Source organism: Rattus norvegicus, chromosome 10, assembly GCF_036323735.1.
Source record: "Rattus norvegicus strain BN/NHsdMcwi chromosome 10, GRCr8, whole genome shotgun sequence".
NCBI lineage: Eukaryota > Metazoa > Chordata > Mammalia > Rodentia > Muridae > Rattus > Rattus norvegicus.
Genome location: NC_086028.1, coordinates 51,214,556 through 51,238,431, shown reverse-complemented (window position 1 = coordinate 51,238,431; position 23,876 = coordinate 51,214,556). Strand labels below are relative to the sequence as shown.

Sequence of the window (23,876 nt, the reverse complement as noted above, 5' to 3'; positions counted from 1 at the left end):
CTAGAGGGCATGTCCTGTGATAGCCTTGACTTTGGTTTGCCCTGTTCTGTTCTCAGAACTTAACACTGTGTTCAGCCATAACAAGCACTCAGGAAGGACTCCCCAAATTCATGCAGGGAAATGAGGCCTGAGGCATGGATGCCATTTTCCCATAGCATCCAGAGTTTTGCTTTCTTTTCTTTCTGCTGACCCATCAGATATTTCAAGTCATAGGAACTATAGACTCCTATGTCTCTAGATCTTGGTACTTGTCTGAAAGCTGAAGAAAATAATTAGTACGTTGGGATTTAGATGACTCTGGTGCCCTAAGCCAAATGCCTGTGAGAGAGTGAGGAGAGTAGTTTGGCAATGAATTGTTTCTAAAACAGGCACTTATCCCCTCTTCTATGGAATATTGCAAATAACAACTCGAAAGAAGAATTTGCTGCAGATATTGGTAAGTGTGATACAAACCTTGAACTCATTTTGAACATTAAATGACTTTCTGACAGAGTATATGTAATTGAATATTTAAATAAGTTCCCCTTTCTCATTGATTTCCATTATTATCTCAAAAAATATTTTACTCAGTAAAAAAAGAAGAGAAGGAAGAGGAGGAAGAAGAGGAGGAGGAGGAGGAGGAAAAAGGGGAGGAGGAAGAAGAGGAGGAGGAGAAATAAAATTGGTCTTCATATAGGAAATCACATTTTAGAAAGCATTCAGACTTTACTTATGTGTGGCATCAGGACATTTAATTCGCTCCTGCCAGAAGAATTAATCAAACGAACAATTGATCCATACAACCTTTGCACATTCATTAAAAGCAACCCATGTACAGTACATCCGACTGATTGTTCCCATGCCCGTGTCTTTGGAATTTCCCACTGCCAGGATGGGACTTGAATATGTAAGTAGGCTCTGTCGATGCTGTCACGGGACTTAGGTACAGCTCTAAATTGAGGAACCAAAAGGAAATGTTTTCTCAGGCTGAACAAAAGCAATTCTTCTAGGCTGTCCCTTAGCCTTGGGTGAGCACTTTCTATTTCCCCTCCCATTTTCTTCCCTCCCCTTCACACACAAATGCCCCTTTCTGCTCTGTACTATATTAGGTAGTTTTAATCAGCTGCTTATCAATTTTGAGCACCTCTTAATTTCTCTGGAAAAACTGTACTTAGGTGAGATATAATTGATGCAAAAGTCTTTGAAGGTGATTTACTGGAAAAGGACAGAGCCAGCAACTCTCTGGAAGTTTTTCTTCAATATGTCTGTTAAAGGAAATCTAAAAACATTAGTAGTTAGAGAAGAGAAGCCAAATCACCCAGAGGTGACCTGTCACTGTTTGCCAACTTCTTTCTATGTGTGGGTTCTAAAAAGAGAAATTGAGATCATACTGTGAGCTGTTATGAGACATAGAGGATTTCTCATTTTACTTAACACAGTGTTGTAAAAACCTCTTCTCTGAACATGGCAGCCATTACCATCGTTCTCTGGTCAGCTTAATCACTTCTTGCAAGACACTCTGAGGCTCTGGTCTGGTGGCTTTGCCTTCTTGCTCCACCTCTGATCTAGATATTTGTAGTTCTTCCCCAACTGCCTATGACCCGTAAGGTGATGACACGTTTAGATTGTGAAAGGTTAACTTAAGGGGAGAGATTCTATCTATGTCACTCATAGAAGATGTTATCCATGCTGAGTTGAGACTCTCAAGTGGCCAGGCTACTTTACTCCTGTAAGTAATGTCTCACCCATGCTCTCTAAGTAAACTCAATACGTACATTGGTAGTACATAAGTACATAAGTAGTTTATGTAATGTAACCATGTGGTGGGACATTTTGGTTATAACAATAAAGCTTCATGAACCCCTCTGAATGTTCCTCCAAGGTTCTTATCATTTCCTGAGATGATAACGTTAAAAATAACCGAATGGTACAAACTTATACTTCATCATCTGTGTACGTGTGTGCACACAAACATGTATGGGTAGGTGCGCCTAGAGTCCTGAAGAGAGACTCAGGTCCCCTGCAGCTGGAGTTACAAGTAGCTGTAAGTCACATGACTTGACAAGGGTGCTTCTATCCTAATTCCTGTCTCCTGAAAGAGCATCAGGTTATTCTAGCCACTAAGCCATGTCTCCAGTACCCTGTTGGTTTTGTTTGTTGAAAATTAATGTCCCTACTCTCCCTGGTTTCTGAAAGTGTTCAGTGCAGGGCACATTAAATAGCTTTATATATTGCTTTAATGTCCCGATTCATTTTTCTGGTCACATATATCTCCTTTGGGTTTGGGCCTTAATTACTCCCAGGCTTCAGAGTCATGTGTTTATTGGCGATTGGATTTCCTTCCACTGAGGGTTACACTGTCACCACTCTGGTTCTTCACAAATTACTCTTAGGTTTAGAAAAGTTTCCATGGAAAGAGAAAGGTATTTACTTATACCTTTTGCTAGATTGTTTTAGTTTACTTTTTATTTAACCTCTTTGAGTCCTCCAGTAAATGTTTTGACTGTTGAAAATGGTGAGTCAAAATATTTTTTCATCGAACCATTTTTAATTACAAGTAATAGCAGCCCAAATTAAATCAACTTTGAATAAAAGAGGAAGTATTACACAAACCTGGGAACTGTGTCCATCTGGCAGGAACATGGTTAGCACTCAGCCCTAAACAAAAAAGACCCTAACCCTAACCCTAACCCTAACCCTAACCCTAACCCTAACCCTAACCTCATGGACAGACAATGTTCTGTGCACTTAGATGGTAGCAGACACTTGGACTGTTTCCAGCTGTGGACATTATCACAATACTAATATGAACATTTTCATGCAAGTCTGGCTTGTGAATGTGGGTTTTGCTTGGATGGGGACCTATTAGGTCTTATGCTCTCTCATGCTTGACTTTGAGAAACTTCCTAATTGTTTTCCAAAATGGGCGTACTATTTTAGACTCTCACCAGCACTGAATCCTTGATGGTGGTGGTCATTGTTGACGTACTGTTGCAGCCATGGTGGTCAGTGTAGAGGGTTCTCTCATCCAGACTGTACTTTGCGTTTTCCATGTCAAGCAACTTTTAGCATGTACATTGCACTGTTCAAATTTCTTCTTCAGTACAATAACATCTGTTTGTGTTCTTTTGGAACTGTGGAGAGTCTTTGTATGCTCTGCTAGATTACATATATGCTTCCAGAGATGTTATCCTAGTTGGTGGTGTATCTTTTCATTTTCTTTATAGTATCTTTTGAAGTTCAAAGGTCTTGAATTTTGATGCAGTCTAATATTTAATGCTTGAGTGTTACTGTCTTTGTTTCTTTGCTTGCTTGATTTAAATTATCTTAATTTATTTTCTTTTGTGAGTATGGAAACTTTTACCAATTATCTTTTATTTTTCCCATTTAATGCCCAGATTTAGAAATTCCAAGCATTTTACTTGCAAGTATTTTGGGTTTTCTGTCATTTCTAGCATTTCTTTTCATACATGAGACTCAGAAGCCATGTGATTGTGTTGTTACCACTCAAAACTAGTTATAGGCACCCTACTCGTTATGCTAGAGAGATTGCCTCAGGGATACTTGGGCTGTTTGTGCCATTTCTTTGCATCATATATTGAGAGGATACTTCCTAGATAGTATAAGCAAAGAGAAAATGCACCCTAAACAGAAAGGACCTCATAACCTAAACAGACACAGAAGCATAGCCAGGTATGGTAAATATGAGACAATAAAATGTAAATGTTGGGCTGGGAACTTAGCTCAGTGGTAGAGCACTTGCCTAGCAAGCACAAGGCCCTGGGTTCAGTCCTCAGCTCCAAAAAAAAAAATGTAAATGTTATAATGGAAAAGGAAAATTTGTTCTAGATTGAAGTGGATGCCATTTTTCTTCCCTTAACACTGCCTTTTATGTTGTGGTTGGGACCTGTTAAAGTCTCTGACCCTTTTACATGGGCCTCCCTCTAACTACATTTCCCCAAGTTCTCTGTGTGTACAAGGGTTAGAGGACAACTTTGCATTTGTCTTTTTGAAGACAAACTTCTTCATATCTGGTGCATCATTTTTAATATTTCATTAATATTCCATACAATATTTTTTATCATATTCACCCTGAATCCTCCCTTTAGCTTCCTCCAGAGCCACTCCTTACCTCCCTAACCCACTCCCAACTTTGTGGGTTTTTTTAGAGCATCATTTTTAATTACTAAAAATGTTCAGAAATTTAGTCCTGGTTAAAACCAGTGGGTCACAAAGCAAAATGATGTGACTATGAGAAGAGGGCCTAGAGGAAAAAGGGACAGAGATGTGTGTGTTTGTGTGTGTGCGTGTGTGTGTGTGTGAGAGAGAGGGGGGGTGGGGGAGGGGAAGGAGAGAGAAAGGAGAAGAGAAGATAGGATGGGAAAAAATAGAATGCAGTATGCACGTGTATGAAACTGTCAAAGAACAAGTGAAACCAATGAAAAAGTTTTGTCTATCTTCTACATGATGAACCAATTCTTAATTCAAATTACCAATAGTGATATTATTGAATGTTGGGACAGCTGAGTTCTGGGCATATTGCTTGAGACCTCGCTCCAGGTAAAGACTGCTGTACCAGTTTGATCCCTCAGTTCTCACCATTGTAAAAGTCCCTGTTCTTTGAGTTGAGTGGAAATGATGACTATGCCGAGGTGTGTCACTCTGTGGTAGGTTAGTGAGCTTTCCGTCACTGTGACAACAACCAAATTGGAAGAAGAAAGATTTGTTTGGGCTTCTAGATTCAGGGGTTTTATTCTTCATCACCTGGACATGATGCTTTGGTCCTGTGACAGCACAGGGCATTGTGGTAGAAGAGCATGTTGGAGAGTGCCTCGTCGACTCATGGCAGAGCATCTCCCACAAGGAAGCAAGAGCAGATGGAAGTTGCTTGTGTGTTTAAAAAGATGGCTTAAGGAGGCCACAGGGCCTTCTAGAGTAGGTATCTGTCTGAAGGATGGGTACATGTGACTGGCTAGGTGGTTTGAGCATCTTGGCAGTGTCTGCTACAGCAGATGGCCTCTGCTTGCTTTGGGCTCTTCTTGTTGCCCATTCTAAAGTCCCTATTGATGGTGTTTTAGTTATTAGATCCAATCAGATGGCCCAGTTCCCCAACTGCTAAGCCCCAGCCTACCTTTTGTTAGAGATGTTAGATTTATTGACTTTGGAAACTTCTTTGGGTTCTGAGTTCTATTACTATGGATGGAAATAACAACATTTTGATATTCCCCAAGTGCCCAGAAACTCAGCATATCCTCAAAATAAGAGTGTCACCTAGTTCCAAATATTTCACTCAAATGAGTTCTTTGTTTCCAATGGGAATTCTGCTTTGTGAAACATTGCCTTTATAAACTTCCAAATTCTATGTGGATACTGCAACTCCAGAGCAAAGAGGCCAAGCCTGACTCGTCAGCTTTAGGAAGAGAGATATGAGACAGAAGGCGGTGGTGTGTATCTTAGTTAGGCTTCTGATAATTCAGGCTGATGCCTTTCCTCCTGTGTATGGAGTTTCGAACTTCAGTGACTGGGAGAGGTGGCAGCTATGGATCAGTATGGAACCAGAAACCAAGAGCTGAAGAAGCTAGATGTAGGGCTCTGTGAAGGGCTGGCTAGAGTAGCCAAATGGCAACAGGGGCCAAGAAAGATGATAAGAGGACCATTCAGCTTTTTACCTCAACCCTCATTTACTTCATCTTACTTCACAGTCCATCCAATGCTCAATGTCTGTCATCTTGCCCCATGGCCTGTATCATGTTCAATGTCCCAATTTGTCCATGGAAAGTAAGGTAAGCCAAGGAGCCTGCATGGCTAAAGGTTAAGGCTGAATGTAGCCCAAATCCCTGTGATCAGCTAAGTCAGTGCCCCGCATTTCACAAACAGATGAAATGATTCCAACCCACTTCTCTCTGCCCAAGGAGACTGGCCTCCTAGGTTTTACTCTGAGACTGAAACATAAATGGGAAATTGATTAGTGGAGAATACAGAAATATAAATGTTAGCCCCTTCAACACTATGTTGGTGCTGAACTCCATTCAACCAAGAAAGGCCTCTCACCATCTGGCAGGAAAGGAACTGACTCAGTTGCTGGTCACCCTGAAGCATCAGATACTAAACCAGGCAGATAATACTGGACACTGATTCTATCAGACAGACATCATGAGTAGAGTCTGTATTCATTTGCTAGGCATGAAAAAAAAGTTAGACCATTGATGCAATTTAACAGATTTATTGAGGTATACTTTTAGCGTTTTAAAGGGTATATAAACGTATCTTTTATGGCATTGTGGTAAATCCCTACTCCCACCCCAGGCCTTGGCAGCCATTGATCTAATGGCTGTCTCTATCGTTCATTTCTAGATGTTTCATACAATCGTTTTATCTGTCTTCTTCCACTTGTAGAACATGGCGATGATTCATCTGTTCTGTACTATGTTCACACCTCCGTTTCCTTCCTATTGTCCCAGGACTGGTCTGTTGCTTGGATACTGCATTTCATCTATCTATTGGCCATAGATAGGCATTTGAGTTTCACTTAGTTTTATTGATATGACTATCATGACCATGATTGAGTTCTATGAATGAGTGAACTTATTTTTCTTGGGGAAACTCCAAGGAAGGGAATTTCTGAATTATATGAAAAGCCCTTCTTTGAAGAAATGTTTAGCTGGTCTTTCAAAGTAAATGTATCATGTAACATTCCCACCAGCAACATATAAAGCTTTCTCTTGAATCCTTGCCATTATTTCTTATTGCTATATTCTGTATTGTAGACATCCTGGGTAATGTATCTTTTGTGGACTTTTTATCTAATGAGCACAACTAAATGAAACTATGAAAACTACGAATACTTTGAATACCTTAAATAATTGTGTGCTTGATGTGTGTATAGGAGGGGTGTAGTATGTGTATGTAGTAGTATGTATGCATACATCTATAGTATGTGAAGTGGAAATGTGTGTAAGTGCAGCATGTTGGGTATGTGTATTTTGTGTGTGTGTGTATGTGTACGTATGTGAGTGTGTATATGTGTGTGTTGCATGTATACATGGGTTCACATGCCATTGGGTAACATTGTTCCTTTATTTTAATGACAATGTCTCTCTTACTGAATGAACCTGGAGCACACCATTTCAGCCATACTGGCTGTCCAGGGAGTATGAAGGATCCTATGTCTCCATCTCCATAACCAATTCACACGTGTGCATGCATATACTACACAGTGCTTGGATTACAGGAATGTATCACCAATACCCAGATTTCACATGGGAACTGAGTATCTGCAGTTGGGTCCTCATGCTTGAGCAGCATAAGCACTTTACCACTGAACCATCTCCTCAGCTCCAACAATATTAATCTTAAAGCTGATGTTATGCTATTGTCATTAGTGAAGATAGTAATAAGAATACTAAATTAAATGATTACTTTTGGAATAAACCATTCATGTGCTTCTTAAAGAATCTCTGAGGGCTCGTATGTGCCTAGAGCTCTGCTGGGTCCTGAAGGTAAAGCAATGAACAAGAAAGTTGTGCATCCTAACTCCTATAAATGCGGATATGAGAAATCTGTGTGACATACATGGTGGGCATTAAGGTGGACAGAGTAGAACAGGGGCTCAGCTAAGCAGCTTCTTCTTACTCATCCCAGTCCTGCCGGGATTGGGGATACTTCATGCATAGACTAATGTCAACTCCTACCCAGAAGTTACTAGCTATTGCCTAGACAGATGGGAAATGAATATCACCTAGGTAGGCTCAAAGGGGTTGTTAGAGTGGGGAGGAGAAAGGGCCAACACAGTCTCAGAGCACTTGGAAAGCAAGGGTTGCTCTTCATAGCTTGTTGTTGGTGTGCTTTCGGAGAGAGCTTCAATGCAGCTAGAGTAGAACATGCAATCAAGGTTAAGATGGGCCAGTGAGGAGCCACAATGCCCTACGGGGAGGTTGTAATGGTAATTTTAAAAGGTATGTAGTTTTTCTACCCCCTGCTAGGTCCCAAATGAATAAGACTGAGGCTGATTTATTTAATTAAGCTTTACTGCATAATACCTGGGCAGTCATTGATCTATTTTAATCCTCTAAGATAATCTGACTACCCCTGCCCCCCAGCCAAAATCCCCAAGATTTTTACATTTTAGTATTGGTCTGGCTCTCTGGGCTTTAGTTGAATTTTCTTGTCCTCATAGTAGCTGGATCCCCCTTACTCTTTTCTCTCTTTTTCTCCCCTGGGTGGCAGAAGTCCCACCCAATTCTCTCTTCTGCCCAGTCATTGACTGATCAGCTTTTATTGGAAAGGCAGAGAATAAACGGTATACATTGTTTACACAAACTTGAAACAGGAGATATTTGGAATAAGCATTACAGTGCCTTGTCTGGATTGCAACAAGATAATCTTTACACAGTGCACAAAACCATTATGCATACAGGAGGCAGTCATGATCAGATTGGGTTGTTCTTTGGGAAGTTCAGGCTCTGTGGGGAACAGACAGGGGAGATGTTCTGGGTTTTCTTTCCTTGGTAGATGGTAAGTCAGGCCTATCTCTCCTTGAGCTTCCAACTCCCTGACACCCAGCAGAGCCATCAATGGCACAGGTAATAGAATTCTCCCTCCTGTGTTTTGCAGGTGCTACATCACTCTCACTCAGTCTCTACACTTGACCATGAGTGGGGCTCCAGCCGGACCTGCAGGCACAGGCAAGACAGAGACCACCAAGGACCTGGGCCGAGCACTGGGCATCATGGTCTATGTGTTTAACTGTTCCGAGCAGATGGACTACAAGGTAAGCACTTGCTTGTCTTCTGGAGAGACTGACATTTGGGTGGCAGATCAGATCAGGTGCTTGGTTTATCTGTATTTTTATTTCCCTTCTATCCCAGGAGATACAGAACCCAGACAGGAGGTTTCTTCTTCCTCTTTCACAGTAGACTTAAGGTCACTTTAACCCTTATTGGCCTCCTGTCAACCTCTTAGGTAATCAAGAGGCACAGCCTGTTACATCCTGACTCCACTGATGAACTTTGTAAACAAATAGATTATTTGACAAAGTGGCCTTTCTCTTGTCACCTATAAAATGACGATACTAAACAACTCCCCCCTCCCGCCAAAGTCCTAAATTTACTGTCGGGTGAAAGGGCAGAGAGACTCACGAGTAGCTAAGATGAAAACACTGGCTCCAGGTCATGGTTTTATGTGCTCTCTTCTGTAAAAAGGGGCATTCTCCTAGGATATTATGCAAAGGCAGATGAGAATCCTGTAACCAGAAGAGATCAGCCACTACTCTCTGCAGGAGAGGCCTGCCAACAGGCAGTGCAAAGACAGTGTACTTCATCCCCAAACCCAGCACTTTTCAAACAATGAATGTGTTCCAGGTTGTATCCTGGAGAAAAGCCAGAGAAACAAAAGGCCCACAAGGTCACTTTCAAATAGAGACATTCTACTCGCAAACGAATAAAAACTCATTTTAAAGATACGTAATGACAGTTTGCCCTGCTGCCTCTAGATAGGGTTTTCTCATACTGTATGTTTTTAATAAGATACCTTATGATTCTCTTGTAACAGATAATGTGAAAGTTTCAGAGTAGAAAAAAATGATGTGAATTAGATCAAATAAAATTTCATGTTTGAAAATACACTTAGTGTAGAAATAATTTTAGAGACTGCAGTTACTAAACCATGACCCTTTAGACAACACTCATTTTTCAGAACTGGGATAGTTAACTTTAGTACATACCCCTTCTGTGTACAGAGTCCTGGGAAGCCACGTTTTCTCATAGCAAATAAACAGAAGGGGCATCCAGACCTGCATCCAATCCTTCCCTGAGCCATCGCCTCTAAATTTGAGCGCAGCTGTTTTTATTGATGAATACATTAAGATAATGTTTCTTTTCAAGGCTGCAAGAAGATTTTCTTTTCCTCTTTAAAGAAATAAGCTCAGCTTTAAGGATTATTTTGAGCTTTTAGATTCTTCTGTAGTTAATTATTGGCAGGATTGCTGATATAAGTAAATCTCCCAAGGGGAACATTGTGGAAGACACACTCATTTGAACGTAGAAGGCGTGTGTTTTCATGGCAGAAAATCAGCAGATTTCTTCAAAGTCAAATCAAGCACAGCAAACAGAAAGAGTTGACTCCACAGCCAGGGATCATAAAGGCCATTTATCACAATTCTTTCAAACTTAATCGATTGTCCCTAACCCCACTGATTGCTCTGAAAGTACAGGGTAGAAGAGCATTTGTCCTTGGCTCACTTGGGCTGTCAGTTAAGTTTCAATCTTTTGAGTCCAGGCCAGACATGGACTAGGGCAATATCAATAGGAGACTAATGGTAGCCCAAAATGAAGGTTTTCATTTCCTATGCACCAAGCATCATTGTAATCAGATAGCTTCACTAAACTGCTTCTGCAAGCCTTTCCTCTTTATTGTCCAGCTTTCTGGGAACTTTATTTTATCACAGAATACTCCAGAAACAAAGTGGGTTGGTTTACTGGTTACTGCCATTGCTGAAAACTCAGGGAACATTTGCGAAGAGACCAAAACAGATGAGGTTTCATCTTGCAGAACAAAAGTAGCCACAAGGGAGGTCCTACCAGGGAGTGTCCTTGGGGATAGGAAGACAGAACTGGGAAAGATTCTGAAAGACAAAAGGCTAGGGTGTCACTTAGTGGGAGAATGCTTACTTAGCATGCAGAAATCAATAGGCCTCTGGGTTTAATCTCTAGCAGCAGAGGAGGTCAGGTGATCAGTGAAAGGCAGGAGAGGAAGGAGGACAGAAAGACTAGATACTAGGGGATCTATTCAAAACACTTAGTAGAGGAATGAGTAGAGCACTGGAACTTACCTCTGAAGATGAACTGTGACAGGCCAGAATATTGTCTAGGAATCTCCTCAGCCACAAGTCAGTACATGTGGCTCATAGGATATTTAAGAAATTTTCTTTATGACCAGGGCCAGTTTCTTTAGGTTTGAGAAACAACCCAAAAGTCTTTACTCTGGTGTCTAAGAATACTCAAGACCCCTGTTTAAACTCAAGCCTGCTGGAAAAACTTGCAGCCAGCTGAGTCAGGAGTGGACAAAGAACTGTGATTTTCAGTGAGGACACAGAAGAAACATGGGAGAGCCCTGGGAGGACCCTGTGGATGATATAGATGAGTAGACAGATGGAGCAGGTAAATCAATAATTGAAAGATGATAGGTATATGCATCGGTTGAATATAGTCCAGCCTATCTGGAGAGACAAAACATTTATGGACTAATTGATAGGACTAATTTTTGCTGAAATGCCACAATCCAGGGCATGAATGAGTAACCTATAAACCCTAGGCCTTGGAATATCCCATAACATGGGTGCAGACACAGTGGTTGCTGGTGAGGAAACACATTAAAGAGCTCATAAGACCCAAGGCCATTTGAGTCCTGAGATGTAACACTTTAACATAGCATGGTCTAAAGCCTGGCTTTAAAGCCAGGATCTAGTTCTAAGCAGCCAGCATTCCTACCCAAGCCCTCATCAGCTTCACTCCTGAGTTTTTCTCCTAGAGCCTGTCTGGGATAAGGAGAGAAAGGAATGAGAGCCAGGCATAGCTCTCATGCATTTTGATGTGTCTGTTATGACACTAACAATAATAGATTCTGCTTACATTTCTCCAGGATAGAGACTAGAACTGAGCATGGTGTAGTGGCCAGGCAGTCTTAGGGAGCATTGGAGGATGTCAGGAGGGTCATGGGGATAGAGTATGGATGTCAAGGACCATAAGCCCTTCAAATGATGGGCTACAAAAAAAACCTATGGGCTTTAAAATAACAGGAAATCGTAAGCATGCCAGGAGGTCATTGTAGGGATCCACATGAGCAGAGGCAGCTGGAGAGGAGATGAGAAAGTTACAGTCCTTCAGACAGAAAGAGAGAGGGCCCGAACATCAAGACAGTAAAGGGGGAAAGAAATAACGAGAGGCTTAAAGGAAGCAAAGCCAATTAATGATCTAGGAAACATGACAAAGAGTTGACAAAGCAAACAGGCACTAGAGAGGGGGGCTAGGGATGTAGGTGGTGACCTCCTGAACTTCTGTCCCAGGAATTCCAACAGGATACCAGCCCACTCAACTCCACAAACATAGGTGGAGGGCCTAGGTGTTCCTAGAACAGCACAGAAATGTAGACAGAGGGAAAATAGAAAACTTAACAAAGCTAGCCAGAGTCCCTAGACACAGCCAATTAACTCTGAGAAGACCTATTGGTCTTCTCAGAGATGGAATTTGACAAGTTGATGACATATGAGCCATAAATGAATTCACCCACATCAGAATAAAGCCGCAAAGCTTATTAGAACACTGCAGCAGAGCTGAAATGGGTAAAACAGCCAAGAGAAACTTTACACAGAGCCATTTAAAGGTTGCTTTTATGTGCAAGGTTTGCACATGGACTGTCAGGCAGTGTTTCAGTGACACAGTGTCCTGGAATAATTGTAGTCAGAATTTATCGTGGTTAGCAACAGCCTGGTCCCGAGGCAATGATGGTCTCGCCCTGAGTCAGATATGGCACAGCACAACCGCCTGGCCTACACTGGCACCCACATTCTGCAGCTACAACTTATAACAGGAGTTCTTTCTGATGAGATAATGGTCCTGTTTGTAGGCAGAAGTGACCTAGCACAGCCATTCATTGTGGAATGCCATCTACAACTCATATTACAGCAGTAATAATTTCCCTCTGACCTTAATACAGAGGCTGCTACAGAAACATCCAATGGCTTTGAAGCTGATAACACTTGGAATGATTTCTGAACCATGGTGGGGAGGGGCTAGCCTACTGTAAGAGTCATGCCTATGTCTCAAGACTTCTGACGCCCTCGGCTTCTCCAATGTCATTTTTCCACCTCTCCTCTCTTGATCTCTCTATCCCATATGCTGTTCTTTTGTGGAGTTTCCATTTCAACTTCTGGTGCCTCCACATCTGTCCCCATCTTCACCAATATTCTAGTCCTGGCTCTAGTTAGGCACAGGGTTTCTGGTACAGATGGTCTCTCCCACCTTGGGCGGAGCTTGCCACTCTTCCCTGTCATATTTCTCAACCCATCACTATGTTGGAAACGTCAGTCATCCTGCCTGTGTGAACACTTAGTTCCCTAGTGCAACTCAGTCATCACCATGGATTCCCCTCACCATCCTCCACTTTCATCCTTTTGCTGTGACCTGTCCTTATTCCAGGCCAAGAGCTCTGCCTAGGTGATGCTCCCACTTACCAATGATACCAAGAGATGTGTACAGCAAGCAAGTGGGGTGACATGAGTTCTACTGCTGGTTCTCAGGGAATAATGAATTTAAGACCTGTACTTATGGAAGGTTTTATGTTAGGCTTACGATTTGGTTCCTGAATTTCTAATTTAGGGTCCATTGTACTTATCAGGTTGATATATACATTTATACACCTACATGAACATACATACATACATACATACATACATACAAAGGGTGGGTGTGTGGATGCATACATACATTTATACATACATACATAGATACATACATACAAAGAGTGGGTGTGTGAATAGATAGATATATACATACATAGATACATAGATTCGCACATAAATACATAGATAGATGACAGATAATAGTCTCAACCTATAGGGAGAATAAAACACAATGCCTGGCACCCCCTCATTCTCCTGGAGACATCCCTAATTACTAGCCCTAAGGCAGCTGTGTCATCTTCATTCTGACTACAGTTTCACTCTCTCCCCATTTGATGTGTGTGTTCTTGTTCATTGTCTTCTCTTTTCTCACAAGAATGTCACCCACAGAAAGACCTTTCTTTTCTATCCTGTGTACTGTTGATTCCTCATGTCCCAAACATTCTCCAGCAGACAGTACCTACTCAATTAATATTTGTTAGGTGAATAGATAAGCAGGATAGCATGGTTTTGCTTTAATTTACTAGTAGTCTTCTTTTGTAGAGCATTTTCAAATTTGGAGAAAAACTGGTACACAGCTCCCTCATTTCTCTCCCTTCCTCATACATAGTCCCCATCCAATAAATCATATTACATTAAATGATAGGTGATCTAGGTAGTTTTATGTCAACTTGACACAGCTAGAATCACTGCAGCGGATGAAGATTCAATTGAGACTCTGCCTCCATAAGATCAAATTGTAGGCAAGTCCACAGGGCATGTGGAAGGGCCCAGTCTATGGTGATGGTGGTCCTGGGTTCTGTAAAAAATCAGGGTGAGTAAGCCAATAGACAGCACTTCTCCCTGGCCTCCACATCAGCTCCTGCCTCCAGGATCCTGCTCTGTTTGAGTTCCTATTCTGACTTTCTTCAATGATGAACAAGGCTGTGGAAGTGTACGTTAAATAAACCCTTTCTTCTCCAGCTTGCTTTTTGGTCAGTGTTTTATCACAGCTACAGTACTAACTAAGACAACATGTTAGTGTAGCATAGACAGTGCCAAAACACTGCTCTAAACTAAATCTAAGACTATGTCGGGATCCACTGTTTTGAAGAACAGTTGAAAATATAGCTCCATGGGCTTAAGGAAGTATATAATGTCATCTACCCAATGTGACAGTACCATGTGCAGTCCTCTCTCTGCCTCTTCTCTACCTGGGTCTCATTCTCTTCTCCCCTATTCCTTCCCTCAAAACTCTTGGGCAATTGATGATCCTTTTGGTTCCCTTATGTTTGCCTTTCCCTCCTGAGTTTGAGTTGTAGGGTTTAACGTGGCTTGGGATGCATTTTCCCTAGCTCTTTAAACTCTGCCCTACATCTAACCTTGCCTAGGTAGCTTCCTGACTGATTCTGACAAACCATTGCCTTAATCATCTCTGCTCATGCAAACCTCTAAAGACTCCTTGTAATAAATTCAAGGCTTTGTATTACTAAGACTTTCCTTAGTAATCAATTTTCCATCCCAAATGGCACCTTTACTTTTCTCTGGGCACATCATTATTTTGCTCATTTTTCTTCCATAATCTTTCATCCTCCTGGATGGCCTTCCCCTCTCCCCACCACACAGACAGGAACATGCACTACAGAGTGCTTTCTGAAGCACCTTCTTCTGGGAACTAGGTATTCAGGCTTATGTCTGCCTCCTTTTGTTTTCTCAGTAGCCCCATTTTATTGGAGTGTATTCTGAGACGATCAGAGGAAAAAGAAATTGCAGCCATATAACAAATTCATCTTATTTCATAAATTTATAGTGTATATATGCATATGAGCATATATGTATGTGTATGCATTTTTGTGTAGAAGGAAAAAGAAGGAAAGAGAGAGAGGGAAAGAGACAAATATGTGTGTATGTATGTATGTATATATATGTCAATATATATATATATATTCTTTTTAGATTAGACAAATACATGCTCTCCTACTGATCTACCCTCATAGCCCATTGGTATATATTTAGAACTTGGCAAAGGTAGATTATGGGATGTACTGTTTCCCCTGCTTTCATGATAGCAAAATCCTTTTCTCAAGGAACTTCTGGTTTTCCACAAAACCTATCTTGGAATGTGCTATTGTTCTGCCATGTTGTCTTCACCTATCACACTGGACTATTCTTATCCATTCCTCTCTGGGCTCTGTAACTCTGTGACACTGTGGTCTGCAGTATTCGCCAAAACCAATACTTCTGTAGCAATTCCCTCTGATTTGTATCTTATTGCCAACACCTTCCCAAAAGTCCCTAGAGGAACCATATCCAGCAGTGGGTCCTATACACACAAGCAGTCATTTCATAAATGACATCACAATAGATGTCAGGGCTCCTATGACTGCAAATCACTGGCATTTTAGAGGCATCCCGTAGCCTCCTGGACCTGCCCCTCACCACTCTCACATTGCTCAGTAGTTCCTCCTTAATGCCAAATTTTTTATATTTTAGGACAGAAATATATTCTTCCATTTGAAATTCGTTTTCTGCTTTCATTTGACAAGATTTGCCCTTAGTTGCCTCTATAACTGTTGTCAGTTCCTGACATCCCCAGCCCCACTTTACCTGGGAAGTCTGAGCGGCAGGGCATGGATTGAAAATGTGGGCATTGGGTTCCCATTAGGGTGTGCCAAAGCCTGAACAGAAGCTTATTTGTCTATGTGGTATAAGAGAAGCTATCTTTTATTCATTTCCTGGGACTTTGAACATTCCAGAATGCTCAGGAAGAAACCCCGATGGCATCTTAAAGGGGTTTCTCCCTACAGCATTGTGGAAAGCTTGTTTGATACCATGACTTGTGTTGTGACCTGTTGCCTTCAAAAGCATAATTGTTCTTGAAATTACAATGCTAGTTTCAGGAGACTGATGTGTCTACAATAACAAGGCTGGAAAATGACTGTGGGCACCACTCTAAGGTGTTGTCATCATTTAATCTTTATATGTTTCCTTGCAGTCCTGTGGCAACATCTACAAAGGCCTGGCTCAGACTGGTGCCTGGGGCTGTTTTGATGAATTTAACCGAATCTCTGTGGAGGTCTTGTCAGTGGTGGCTGTGCAGGTATGAACAAAGAGGGGGTGGGAGCCTTGCAGTCTTCATAGCTGGCCCTGTGGAAGTCTATAGCTTGGTGTTTTCACTCTTCCTCAACATTTTCTCCTACCACTTGGCATTCCATTCCCCTTTCTCCATCCTCACGATAAGTCTCCCTCCATGACCCATCAAAGCACATCCATTTCTAACTAGGAGAGTCTCCTCTGTGTATAAAGCAAGGACAGAAATTATCTGCCCTACCTGCTTCAAAGGGGGGATCCCAGCCGCTTGAGAGCATGCACATTGGCTGTAAAATCAGGGCTCCAGTGTCTTTTCATTGTTATAAAAGCCTGTAAGCAAGTTGCCACACATCTCTCAGCCCAAATCACACACATTTATGTATAAGACTACAGTGTCATGGAGCTTGAGTGTGTGGCGGTACCCAGTTCCAAACTTCAAATGTGTTTTTGAGACAGGTGTGAGCATTTCAGTATTCTAGTAGGGGTCTGAACACTCATACTATAGAGTAAGACTCTGCAACATTCTATCTTAAAGCCAATCCCTAAAGGATAACTGGAGAGGATTTGAACTGGGGTCAGCAACCCATGGACAAAGAGGGGGAAACAGGAGAGAAGCAGAGGGTAAATTCCTTTGCTAAGACTCTTATACCAACACACTTCACATATCACCCCTTATCCTCCAGAGGCTATTCTGGTATAACTACTGGTTTAAATGGAGAAAACATATCAGGAAAGAAAAGGAACTTGCCCAAGGCACACTTTTGCAAAGGGACAAGGGAATTTTGTCAGGATTTGGGCCTACTTCCTTCATCCACACCATCAATGTACACATCTCAGTGGCCAGAGAAGGAAGTTCAAATCAAGAGATGGATATAAATGCAAGTGGCAAGGAACCCTGAGGATTCCATAGGAAAGTTAGCCTATATTTGATGGTGTTTTAGAGCTGGGCACAGGAAAGATCCTTGCCTGAGATCAAAGCAAGGGACATTCCCACACATCTTCCTTGAGCAGCAAAGTCTCTGGTAACCTTGTATCTTCCCATCTCCTTTGCCAGACCCCTTCCTCCACTCCTGTTACTATAAGCTGAGGCAACCTCATTTTCCACCAAGGTGTGGATGGTTGCAAGGATCCTTTCTCACCCTCTTTCGTGGAAGCTCAGCCTCTATGAAGCACTATATGCAATGAGGTGCATGGGACAATGGTGTGCCTTCTGCGCCGAGTTTGCATCTATATACCAACCAGTCAACACAGTTGAAATTTCCTCCCTTTTGGCTTATTTTTAGAGTATTACACAGGTAGCATTATTTCTTAAAAAGAAATAAGGAAGGAGGAGGAGGAGAAGGAAGATGATGAGGGGGCGAGGAGGAGGGGGAAGAAGAGGAAGAGTAGGAGGAGGGAGAGTAGGAGGAGGAAGAAAAAGAAGATGAAGAAGAAGAGGAGGGGAGGAGGAGGAGAAAAAGGAGGAGGAGGAGAAGGAGGAGAAGAAGAAACAAGAAGAAGAAGAAGAAGAAGAAGAAGAGGAGGAGGAGGAGGAGGAGGAGGAGGAGGAGGAGGAGGAAGAGGAGGAAGAGGAAGAGGAGGAAGAGGAAGAGGAAGAAGAAGGAACAGAAGAAGAAGAAGAAGAAGAGGAGGAGGAGGAGGAGGAGGAGGAAGAGGAAGAGGAAGAGGAAGAGGAAGAGGAAGAGGAAGAAGAAGAAGAAGAGGAGGAGGAGGAGGAGGAGGAAGAGGAGGAGGAGGAAGAGGAAGAAGAGGAAGAGGAAGAAGAGGAAGAGGAGGAAGAGGAAGAGGAAGAGGAAGAAGAGGAAGAGGAAGAGAAAGAAGAAGGAACAGAAGAAGAAGGAACAGAAGAAGAAGGAACAGAAGAAGAAGAAGAAGAAGAAGAAGAAGAAGAAGAAGAAGAAGAAGAAGAAGAAGAAGAAGAAGAAGAAGAAGAAGAAGAAGAAGAAGAAGAAGAAGAAGAGGAAGAAGAAGAGGAAGAAGAAGAGGAAGAAGAAGAAGGAACAGAAGAAGAAGAAGGAACAGAAGAAGAAACAGAAGAAGAAGAAACAGAAGAAGAAGAAGAAGAAGAAGAAGAAGAAGAAGAAGAAGAAGAAGAAGAAGAAGAAGAAGAAGAAGAAGAAGAAGAAGAAGAAGAAGAAAAGGGAAAGGGAGGGGGGAGGGGAGGGGAAAGGAGATGAACAGGAAGAAATAAGGAAATAGGGAAAAAAGGAAGTAGGGGAGAGAGTGAAAGGGAGGAGAGTGAAGGGGGAGGGGAAGGAGTCTAAAGCTATGAGAAAGTTTCTGATCTGGTCCCTGTAGATCTGTATGATTATAAATGCCCTACTCAACTGGGCTGAGCTTTTCTTTTTTTCTTTTTTGGCAAGAACATGGAGTGGAGAAAGGTTGGCAGAATGAGGGTAGGGATGGAACATCAGGCAGAGCAACCACATGGGAGAAACTGGCCAAGGCAGCATTATCCCCTTCAGTGGAGTATGTGCCCTGGCAGGAGCCTTCCTCCTCTACATAACCTCCAGCTGACACCCCTCTCATCCAGCATGCTGTCCCTGTCACCAGAGACTAAATGTGGAGCTTTGAGCAACTGCAGGGCTGGAGAGTGGTCAACCCTATGCCAGCTGCTATTTCACAGCACTATACCCCTGGGCTTCAGCTGCCACTGGGAGCGAGAAGCCACCACGGGACTCTCAGAGGCCTTTCACTTGCCTGTTTTGTAGTGGTCAGTCCTTTGGGCTCTCTTGTCTGACAAAGGCTACTCCACAAACACTGACTCTTGCCCCAGCTGTCCCTTAGTGAAGCTTCCCAAAGCAAGGTGAACTTTCACCTTCCTTAGATTTACTCTTTTCAGTAGGAGTCAGTGAAGGTCTAGGTACAAGGCCCAAGTTGTGACCTAAAAGCTCTTTTGCATCAACATTGTTCTGCCTTGGCTTGGTGGGTCGATTATACAAATTTCTGTGGTCTCACATTATCATTATTTGACAGAGCCTAGGAAGGAAGTATTTCTACCAAGAAACTGGAGCTAAGGATGTGAATGAATGGGAGAGTACTTGCCTAACAGGCACAGGATCCCAGGTTTAATCATTGTAACTGTTTCTTCCAAAATCTTCAGCTCATGTCACTGATCTATTCAATATATAAAGGCCTTGATTCTCTGGACAGTTAAATATTTATCAACACACCTCTTCTTGTATAGATGGGAGCCTGCTATTACCTAAACTGAAACCAATATTCATATTTTTACAAGAAAGTATGTTAAACTTGTTCTGTGATTATAATGAAAAACCTGAAATTAGACAACATATAAAGAAAATGTGTTTACTTGTCTCACATTCCTGGACTTTCAAGTACACATATCTGACAATGATTTTTTGCTTTTAAAACTACAAGATTCAATCATGAGTCCTAACCCAAATAACCTTATCTAACTATAACCACCTCCCAAAAGTTGGGTCTCTAGGCACCATAGCTGGATCAAGTTCCCTCTCAGTATCTTATAACGAAGATTTAATTCCAATATATTAACTCCTGGAGACAAATTGACATTATATCCATATCATACCATACCATACCATACCATACCATACCATACCATACCATACCATAAATTACACATTTTCTGACTGTCTCCACCCCTGGGAGGTCGTATCACAACTTGGAACCAGAAATAGTGCTGTAGAATCTCTCTGTGGACTGTGGGGACTAACCCCTTCCTGTGTAGCTTATGAGTGGCTCTGAAAACCTGGGGAGATACTGTCTTTTCCTTGTAGCAGCCACTGGACATGACTCTGTTTCCTTCTGTTGTCCCATGTACTTGGAGCTTCTCTTCTCACTTTTCCCACCATAGACATCCACTTTGCCCTTTGCGCACTGTTCTATTACCTCCATTCATCTGTATGAATCCCTCTCATCTCTGCATTCATGATTGCTGTGCCCTCTCCTCTGGCTGCTTGCCACATTGTTTAAAGGACATCACTTGCTCTCACCAGCCAGATATTGCGGTCTCTGACTTCACATAAGGCTAGAGCACTCATGCTGCCTAATTCCATTGATGGGTGTCTCAGGGTGATGCTTAGTGCTAGCAGCTTGCCACAGGCTGTCTTCATGTGTGTTCCAAGGCATTCTTCTCAACATTCCCCCCCAGAGAGCTCACCAAGCCAATCGCAGTTCTTTCAGTGTAATAATTTTTCAATGATTTGATGTCTAAAATACTTAACTCAAAGATCTCTAGATCATAGGGGCTCAAGTTTTAGGGCAATAATCCTAGTAGTAGTCATGTTAGCTATGGTGATGATGGTGTAACTGATGATAATGGCAATGGTCGTGTTAGTGATGGTGATAGTGGTGGTGTTTGTGGTAATAGTAATGAAGGTAATGATGGATCTGGTAGTGATTTTGGAGATTGTGTTAGTGGTGATGCTGATGGTAATGAAAGCATTGTTGTTGTTGTGGATGATGACGACGATGATGATGATGATGACAGTATTGATGATAGCGATGATGATGAAGGTGATGATAGTGGGATCCATGATGAGGATGAGCACACTAGTGATGATAATGACAGTGATGGGGATTAGAACGAGGGTGATGGTGTTTATGGTGGTAGTGCTAGCAATGATGAAGAGGAAATGAATGGTGGTGGTGGTAGTAATGGCAGTGAAGGTGGTGGAGTATATGGTGGTGGTGATAGTAATGAGGAGGAGGGTGGAGGTTTGGGTGGTTGTTATAACAGCAATGGTGTTAATGATGTTGAAGGTAATGGTGGTGGTGATGATGAAGAAGATGATGATAATGATAGTCCCCAGATGATCTAACCAACTCTAGCCATTCACTAGTTTTTCTTCCTGAAGGTATCGTCCAGGACTCCATGTGGTCCATTTCTCAGGAGCCAGAAAACAGAATGGCCTTATGTTGAAAGGTCAGCGTAGGGCTTTTCCTCTTTTGTTCCTAGAATTAGTAAAATATGTTCTACTTGGGACTCTCCGATGCTGCCATATTCTGGTCTAGGGACATACCCTTAAAAGACAGACAGGAGGAAGTGGTCTGATGACAGCTAAGGCAGAATTGGAGCTGGTAACATTTAAAATCATATAAGCATCCAAGGAGAAAATTGTGCTTAATTATTTACACACTCATCTTGGCTGGCATATTGGTTTGGAAGCTGTGCCAGCTGCTGACATCCCTGCTGTCCCCACTCCCCCACCCCTCCGTGCTCTCAGCCCAGTTACTTCTGAAGAAGTGATTAAGCTCCAGTGTTTACGTTGCCGGATATTTTCATGTCTCTGTCAGGTTGGTCAAGCAGAATTGCATATCCATTTGGGAAAATCCTCACTGTGGCAATTTCGAGAGAAATTACTCGCTATTTTTAAAAAGCATTATACTGCTTAATTCTCCTCAGAATCTCCTCATTGCTGGCCCAGCCAGCTCTCTAAACCTTGGCTTATCTGAGCCTTGGGAAACAGTCCACCAAGGGTACAACTTATTACCTTGAACCTGCAGCCCCTTAACTTCCCCCATATTCTCTGGTGTCCCTACTACTTGTGGGTACAGGCACTGACTGGAGGCTGAGTTGCGGCATGAAGCACCTGAGCAGTTGATAGAACCAAGTCAGGCCTGGCAGCCAATCCCAGTTAAGACTGTGAGTTCAAGCGTAGCCTGTGAGGCCTTGTCCTCCCCCAAATAAATAAAAGCCAGAAGATCTATTAGCAAGGGATTTACAGCATAGTTCCAAGGACGCCAGGCCTAGAAGAAATGCTCCAGCCTCAAAGCCCTAAGAATGTCCCAAGTTGCACCCTTTTAAGAGAAGCTTACTGTAAAGGAACACAGAACTCTGACAAAATGTACAACATGGTGACTGATTTGTTCTTCCTGAAGGCATCCTTCAGGACTCCATCCTACCATCACTGTGGAATCCAAGCAGGATTTTAATAATAGATGGAATTGGGACAAAGGCTTCATAAAAGAATAACCAGAGAATGAGCTGCAGCCCTAGACTGGAAGGAGTATGGTAAAGGAGTGGGCAGAAAAACTGAGAACATTCACACAGGTTGGGTTAGCCTGTGACCTCCCTAAATTGTACCATACGCACAAGGATAAGACAATTTGCATGTGTCATACACTATGAGAGATTCGAGGCCTGCATGGGAGAACACAGGACAGACTTCTGAGAATGCCAGCTTTCAGGATAGATCTGTTGCAAAGTCTGTCCTGGGTCTGTCCTGGGTAGTGTAGAATATCTACCCACTCAGATGTGTGGAGCATTCTTCCTTCCATGTTGTAAGAATGTCTCCAGATTCACCCATGGAGATTGGGTGAAAATGATCCCCAGTTGAGACTCAGCACCCTTACAGATTTACATTTCTGTGTCTTTAATGCATGATATGAATGTCTTTTACTGTTCATAGGAAATGTTTGTAATATATAATAAACATTATTTTCAGGGTAAAACAAATGATGTGTTCATAATAAATGCAAATAAACTTGCAGAAATAATCTGTCACCTAGGTGACACCACAGTTTCCTAGTAGGTACTCTCTGTGGTAGTCATAACAACCAGACTGTCTATTAGAATACATAGGGACCTATCACCAGTTACCTGATGTCAGCCTGAGTCTGATGAGGTCGTGCTTGACTTCTGCCACGCCCCTTCTGGATGAAGTGGCTAAACATACATCCTGTTTTCAGTTTGTTTGGTTTTAGGACGTGGCCTACCCCACTTGCAACTGTTCATTTTTTACCTGGTAACTTTTTATTTTCAGTCAATTTTAGATGCAAAAAAGTTTCAAAGATAGTAGCTTCTATTCACCCCCACACATACACACAATGTTAACTTAAAACCTTTTGCCTTATTTCCACCCCCACAAAATTAGAGTCTAAAACCATCCATTTCAATCTCTAGAGACATGACTGGGAAGCTTTCTGTACATGCTTCATAAAGGATAGTGCTGGTCTGGTCAAGTGCTTCAAAATAACATTTATTATTATTGTTATTATTATTATTACTAATAATTACTAATAATAATTATTACTAATAATAATAATACTCCCAGTGGCTTTAAAATCCCCAGAAGTGATGCAAGTTTAGAGATGTGTGTGCAGAGTTGGCCTGGTAGCCTCCACCCAACAGGGTTTGCATTAAATCCTCACCTTCTCTGTGCACCTGTGTCCCCCTGTGGCACCCCCAATCCTCTGGTCTTTATCTGGCCCCTCGGATCCCGATTACCATCACATCCCTGAGGCTTGTCCCAGTAGTCTCAGTTGCTGCAGAGGCAGTGAGGAAAGTCATAGCCATGGTCTTGTGCCTGGCACGGAGCAGGCTAAGAGAAACACCTGTCAACACAGAGACTCCAGCGTCCCCCACACCCACCAGCCTGCTCAGTCATTTCCCTCAAGAGCCCCCAACAGAATTTTACACAAAAGCACAGATGCCTCCAATCCAAAG

General features: G+C 42.3%; 1 protein-coding gene across 15 annotated transcripts in view; it reads left to right on the top strand.

Annotated features, from left to right (window-relative positions):
* The window catches only part of Dnah9 (dynein, axonemal, heavy chain 9), a 367,182-nt gene that overhangs the window by 125,546 nt on the left and 217,760 nt on the right, over positions 1-23,876 (top strand). For all 15 annotated transcript variants that reach the window (XR_005490291.2, XR_005490292.2, XR_005490293.2 and 12 more), the window contains 2 exons: positions 8,593-8,749; positions 16,350-16,454. Coding sequence is in view for 12 of the 15 variants with exons in the window: in NM_001427097.1 (NP_001414026.1) it covers positions 8,593-8,749; positions 16,350-16,454 (262 nt within the window). In the remaining 3 variants the exon portion in view is untranslated. The remainder of the gene's footprint in view (positions 1-8,592; positions 8,750-16,349; positions 16,455-23,876) is intronic.